Consider the following 6771-nt stretch of genomic DNA (forward strand, 5'->3'; position numbering starts at 1 on the left):
TCTTATCCCTTGTGTGTGTGTGTGTGTGTGTGTGTGTGTGTGTGTGTGTGTGTGTGTGTGTGTGTATGTGTGTGAGTGTGTGTGTGTGCGTGCATCCTCATTACACCAACAGAAAACCTCTCCTCCTTTCTCATAATGATTCTTTCTGTACTCAGGGTGCTGACGGCAGGGAGAGGGAGATCTCCTCTGTTCCGGCCACCTCAGACTGTCTCCACTCGTCTGAAGACTGCGTTCAGTTCCAGATGAAAAAGGAGGGAGCTAAAGGGAGAGGTAGACAAAAAAAAGACTATTTCTCCACCCTTCCACTGGACACAGATACCTCTGAGACCTGCAGCGTCTACTCTTCCGACAAACTCAACTTCTTATAAAGCACAGAGGAGTGGACTGAATAGAAGTAAAGAGAGGGAAGGAGACATGACTGGATAGATAGAGAGAGCTACACAGTATGTGGTGAAATTGTCCATGGCTGATTTCTCACTAGTGCCTTCATTTTCAGAACCCTAGGCCTGTTTGGTTTTTTAAATTAAATCATATGAAAACCAGTAAAATCATATGATATTATTCTAATTTCATTTCATTTAAGCACAATGTGAGCAATATCCATATACATTTTTACACCCATGTACTGTATACAGCTGAACAGGTCATGTTCTCAAAATTCACTCCACTACTGCTGTACCTACCTCTGAACCCTCAGGACCACACATGTCAACCCATACTGTAAACTAGCTGTATATTTGCTCTTGTAAATAGATTTTGATGGAAACTTGTAAGGGGGGGGGGGGGCAAGATTAGAGGAAAGATGAGTCATTGGAAAATAAGAGATCCATATAGGGCTTATCAACTTTACTGCATATCCAACTGCATGTGTTAGGTACTATTAATCGTTAAAGTAAATTAAGAACAGATACTTTTTTTCTTGTTACATATGTTTAAAACATGTTCATATTTATTAGTGACTTTGCACATTGTTTATAGAAGCCACTGACTGAACTGAAGCATAAAGAAAGGTACACTAGTTTTGATTGATTTCAATTATGAACACATGTTTATGATTTCCACCAAATATCATAATTTGCCCTTTGTATATTAATGTTTATTTATTGCTAACTGCTCTGGAGTGTCTTTCCAACTGTCCAATGTTTTGTATGATGTGGGAAGTCATTTTAGTTTTTGTGGATTATTTTTCACTCTTGTATAGTGTCCAAATATTTCTTTAATGTCATCTGATTAAGTCTAATTAATTAAATAAAAATGTATTAGAGGCCTCCAGGCTTCTCGCTTGCATTCTTGGTGCCTGGATGTTTTGTTATGTTGGTGCTGTTATCACAGTTTTTATGGAAAGGTCTGTTTGAAAGGTAGTTATACTCTATAACTAGATAATTATATAATTACAAGTAACTATGAAAGCAGCAACACCTCTTGTGCATCTGTTCAACTAACCTACAGAATCAGCCACAAAGCTACAGTATCAGCTTTTTCATAGCAGTCTCCAATTATACATCTACATATATGGACTGTACCAACGCCCTTGTTCCATATACACCATACTGTACTTATCATACCATAACTGTACATAGCGTATTGTTATCCATCTATAATATATACCTACTACCTACTGTACTTACCATACTGTACTTATAATTTCATAATTGTACATATCCTATTTTGTCTACACTATCATGTCTTTGCACTATATCACTATTTGCACTTCTGGTTAGATGCTGAACTGCATTTTGTTGTCTGGTACTTGTACTTTGTAATGACAATAAAATTGAATCTAATCTAATCTAATCTAAAGTGAAAAAGAAATTGAAAAAAACAACAACAACAACAACAACAACAACAACAGTGAATAGGAATTTGATTTAATGTTTTTTAATGGTTGACTGAAGAGGCTTACTGGGCGTCGTTGGATGAACATTTACTTTGACAGCACAGGCCTTCGTAGGCTGTGAGCATTACCATCAGAGGGAAGGTCCTTGTTGTCTCACCTCAGGTTGAGAAGTAGAAAGTCAACTTTCGTCAAGGGGAGTGGCCACAGGACACTACAGACAGGACAGGAGAGTTCATACGAGCTTCAGAAGCTCAGAAGAACCACTGCTCATCACTGAACATGTATGCAGTGACAGCACTGAACATCAAACAATCTACTAGACATGGATTCTATACTATTGTGGATCTTAAATACTGTATAGCCATTGGCTGGTATGATAGCTTCACCTCAGGGAAAGGACCGTTTAATAAGATATATCAATATGTGCTTTTAGCCAACTCCTATGATTATAAGAATCAGATTTTATTATGATATCTGTAGGAAAAAGATCTCACTCTATAGTTCTAGGATTATACTATCCCTCATTATAAATGGCATTATGATATTTTTGTATTTCAGGCTTGTCAAGTCCATAGTTTTCAGACTTTTTCCTCTGTATCTATTCTAACCAGTTCACTTTAGCTGAGACACAAGCGTTTTACACTATAGTTCTTTTCTTCCTCTGAGCACTGATTGTGACTACCCGCCCCGCCCCCCGCCCCCCCCCCCTAAAAAAAAAGAGGATACAATTGCGCATCAACGTCAGTAGAGGGTGGTAAAGGTGTTGTTACTGTTTGAGTGTGCATTATCTTTAGCAAAACAGAGAAGAAGACATCGTTGGATGACTACTATCCCAGAATGCAAAGGTCTTTGAAGCGGCAATGAAACGACACAGCGTGCGGACTTGAACAAAACCAAAATAAAATAAAAATAAAAACCTTGAAAAGTAGCCAAAAGAGAGTGTTCACCTGCGAGTGAGAGACGTGCACCTGAACGATGTCGTTGGTTTGTGCAAGTAAGTTGAAGTTGCCATTATAATGATTGGAAGTAGCATTAGCTACGGTGGCTAACTAGCTAGTGAGCTAACGTTATTACCCATACATCAACTTCAAACACAGCGATCTGCTGCCACCATGTACAGTAACGTGGAATACCTGTTAGATAATACGTAGTTGAACGAATCTATGATATTGTGTGTGTCTTGAGTCCATCGGGGGGTATGGTACCGACTAGTATCACTAACCTCCACGTATCTTGCAGTTTCCAATGAGGTGCCGGAGCACCCTTGTGTCTCCCCGGTCTCTAACCTGGTGTTCGAGCGCCGGTTGATTGAGAAGTACATCGCGGAGAATGGCGCAGACCCCATGAACGGTCAACAGCTGTCAGAGGAGCAACTGATTGACATCAAGGGTAAACTAACAGACCGTTTTTTTTAAAGATGCATACATTGTAAACTATATAGGTCTAGGTTAAGTCACTGGGAGCATATCACTGCACTGATGCTCTGACAACAGTGGCAACACACTTTGTTATAGATTTTTTCTGCGTTCAAGAGTGACTACTTTGCAGTCCATCAAATGACGTGCGTGATTATAATGAGCTAAATGTGTTATGTTTTTTTTCTCGCAGTCTCTCACCCTATTCGACCAAAGGCACCTTCGGCCACAAGTATACCTGCCATACTCAAGTCCTTGCAAGATGAGTGGGTGAGTGCCTAACCAGCCAAGAATATGTGGAGCGAAAAGGCTGCCAAACATGCCTGTCCGTGGAAAATGTATATATGCATAGCATAGCACTTTACCTTTATGGAATGGCAACTTTTTTCACCCTCTCCCTCTTTCTTTCTCTCTCAGGATGCAGTGATGTTGCACAGTTTCACTCTGAGGCAGCAGCTGCAGACGACGCGTCAGGAGCTCTCCCACGCCCTGTACCAGCACGACGCAGCCTGCAGAGTCATCGCCCGGCTCACCAAGGAGGTCACTGCTGCCAGAGAGGGTGAGAGAACGCCCCCATATACGTCATTTGCTAAATGTCTGACAAAAAAAAAAGGGCTACTTGTATCTTCATTTGCGGGTGGAATGCCGTCATGACATAAGAAACAGGTGGAGTACACTGGAGCAAGATTTCTCCTGGATGTATTTGCCCCTCACTCATTATTGAAAGTTGAGACACACATTTGGCACAGTTAGAAAGGCAAGATTCACCTCCTCTTTCTTGATGCTTTCGACAGCCATCAGAACTCAATAGAATCTAATTGTGCCAAAGGTCCCCTCTCATATATGACTTGCAGTCGATTGGACCACATTTTGGCACGATTTGTTAACATGAATAAACCCTACTATTTGGAAAAACATGTTTGTTATAGAATAATATTAATTTTAAAACTGTCACCAACAGTTTCCAAACACAATAACCGTGTATAATTTCAGTACCAGCATATCTCTTAGAATGATTGTCTGTGCCATCCCCGGTCTCCGGAATGAAGAAGTCTGCTCAGAGAGGCCATCATTTTGTGTGTGTTTCATGGTTGTGATGACACGCAATTATTAATAGTTGATTGTTCAAGTACACTTACTCTTTGCCCCCTCTCATTCCACAGCTCTCGCCACACTCAAGCCTCAAGCTGGACTGATCGCCCCTCATGCTACCCCCGCCTCCCAGCCAGCCACTGTGGTGAGTGTTTGTCCTCGATTCCCATCCGTCAAAGAACAACGCTGGGTGCTCTCTTTTTTTTCTCCCTCAGTCTCACTGTTGCTCTCTCCCTCTCTCTCAGGGTGCTGGTGGTGAGCCCATGGAGATCAGCGAGCAGGTGGGAATGACCCCGGAGATCGTTCAGAAGGTAAGAGCTCTTTTCTCTTTGTTATTCCTCCCGTGACATCATCACACTGTGACCCTCCTCTGTGAGCATGTGTTTGTGCAGCTGATCGTCTAGATGGCAAATAAGTGAAGCATGAAGTGCATAACAGTTTTGTGGCAGGTAGCAAAACATTTGTTGCATTATAGCCATTCTCACTGTTTCTGTCCCCCCCCCCTCCCCATCTCTTTTTCTGCTACCCCTCTGTCCTCAGCTCCAAGACAAGGCCACTGTTCTCACCACTGAGAGAAAGAAGGTAATTTTGTCCACCTTGTGTGTCATGACAAGGACTGCAAAGATGTGTACTCTCTCTCTTTTCAATACACCCACTCGTTATTTCTTCTGGCTCATTCTTTTTCTCTTGTTCTTTTTCATTCCATAACCAGAGGGGCAAGACCGTGCCAGAGGACCTGGTCAGATCTGAGGACCTGAGCAAGTATCGCCAAGTGGCCTCCCATGCTGTGAGTCCTACTGTCTGTCCACTATCTGTCTGTTGGACTGTACTGATACCTATGTAGTTGGTAGACTGAGCTGCTGGGCTTTCACAAAAGGTCACACTAAGTTGTGATTGTACATATAGTGAATGTTTTCCTCCGCTGGTTCCCTTTCTAGGGTCTTCACAGTGCCAGTGTCCCTGGAATCTTGTCTCTGGATCTGTGTCCCTCAGACACCAACAAAGTTCTTACCGGTACACCTCTCTCTCTCACCTTCCCCTTTTCTCTCTCTCTAAAAAGTTCTGTCAAGGAAAGTGCACATTGTGTACGGAATCTATCCATCCACCAGAACTAGTTAGATAATGGATACTATTGTTATTGTTGAATTCCCCTAGGATGATATTGACTCTGTTAACCCTTTCATCCGCCTGTGTATTGACAGGGGGAGCTGATAAGAACGTGGTGGTGTTTGATAAGAACGAGGAGCAGATTGTCGCCACCCTCAAGGGTCACACCAAGAAGGTCACCTCTGTCATCTACCACCCCTCCCAGGTGCCTAGTACACTTCTACATCAAAAAGTACTGTGTAGAACTTGTCATATAGAGGTTGTCGGACCAATTTGTATACAGGAAAATGTTACGTTAAGAAAGACTTGATAAAATATCCGGTACATCTTTTTTACTGTAGTTAGATTGTTAACCTGCTCTAACTTAGTTTTTGTTTTCCCAACGTCTTTCTCTCTCTCTTCACTTGACATCCTCCCCACACACACACACACACACACACATCTTTCTCTCTCCTGTCTTTTCCTTCCCTCCCTTTCTGCCTGCCAGTCCGTGGTGTTCTCCGCCTCTCCGGACAGCACCATCCGAGTGTGGTCCGTTACCGGGGGCAACTGTGTCCAGGTGATCCGAGCTCACGAGGCGAGCGTGACCGGGCTTTCCCTCCACGCCACCGGAGACTACCTGCTCAGCTCCTCCGAGGACCAGGTCAGTCCACCAGTATCAATCACCTGAGTCTGCTGTGGTGTTGCAAAACCTGTCATATACTCACAAAGTTCACGTGCCTGATTATGAGTGCATTATGATTTCATCCTCTTTCTTTTTTCCCCTTCCTTGTCTCAGTACTGGGCCTTCTCTGATATCCAGACCGGCCGAGTCCTTACTAAAGTCACTGATGAGGCCGCCGGCTGTGGTGAGTGTCTCTACCAATATGTGTTGGAAAGCGCCGCTGTGCTGGGATGCTAGTTCCCTGTGTCACGCACACATTTCTGTCCCTCCCTTTCCACAGCTCTGACTTGTGCTCAGTTCCACCCTGATGGGCTTATTTTCGGGACTGGGACGGCGGACTCCCAGATTAAGATTTGGGATCTGAAGGAGCGCACCAACGTGGCCAACTTCCCCGGCCACTCTGGCCCGGTCACCTCCATTGCCTTCTCCGAGAACGGATACTACCTGGCCACAGGCGAGTCCCCCCCCCCCCCCCCTTTACCTGAGAGCAGTGTCATTCAACTCGAACTTGGGAATGTTACTGAACGCAACAGCTTGTTGTAAAACCTGTGAATGAGCCACATGATCATTTGGATGCAGCTGTAGCCAGATGTCGTGTCGGGATTGTTTGAACAGACTGATGTGACCGTGTCTCCCTCTACACTGCAGGGGCCCAG

General features: G+C 43.7%; 1 protein-coding gene across 1 annotated transcript in view; it reads left to right on the forward strand.

Moving 5' to 3' along the window:
• Positions 1-2667: 2667 nt before the first annotated feature.
• Positions 2668-6771, forward strand: part of LOC308152363 (pre-mRNA-processing factor 19) — a 6223-nt gene continuing 2119 nt past the window's right edge. Inside the window, exons 1-10 of the mRNA XM_080525327.1 lie at positions 2668-2831; positions 3077-3226; positions 3446-3522; positions 3670-3811; positions 4416-4489; positions 4590-4655; positions 4885-4926; positions 5057-5131; positions 5283-5358; positions 5547-5656. Coding sequence (XP_080381453.1) covers positions 2813-2831; positions 3077-3226; positions 3446-3522; positions 3670-3811; positions 4416-4489; positions 4590-4655; positions 4885-4926; positions 5057-5131; positions 5283-5358; positions 5547-5656 — 831 coding nt within the window. The 5' untranslated portion in view covers positions 2668-2812. The remainder of the gene's footprint in view (positions 2832-3076; positions 3227-3445; positions 3523-3669; positions 3812-4415; positions 4490-4589; positions 4656-4884; positions 4927-5056; positions 5132-5282; positions 5359-5546; positions 5657-6771) is intronic.

This window comes from Nansenia antarctica, assembly GCF_963989245.1.
Source record: "Nansenia antarctica genome assembly, chromosome: 3".
Classification (NCBI taxonomy): Eukaryota; Metazoa; Chordata; class Actinopteri; order Argentiniformes; family Microstomatidae; genus Nansenia; species Nansenia antarctica.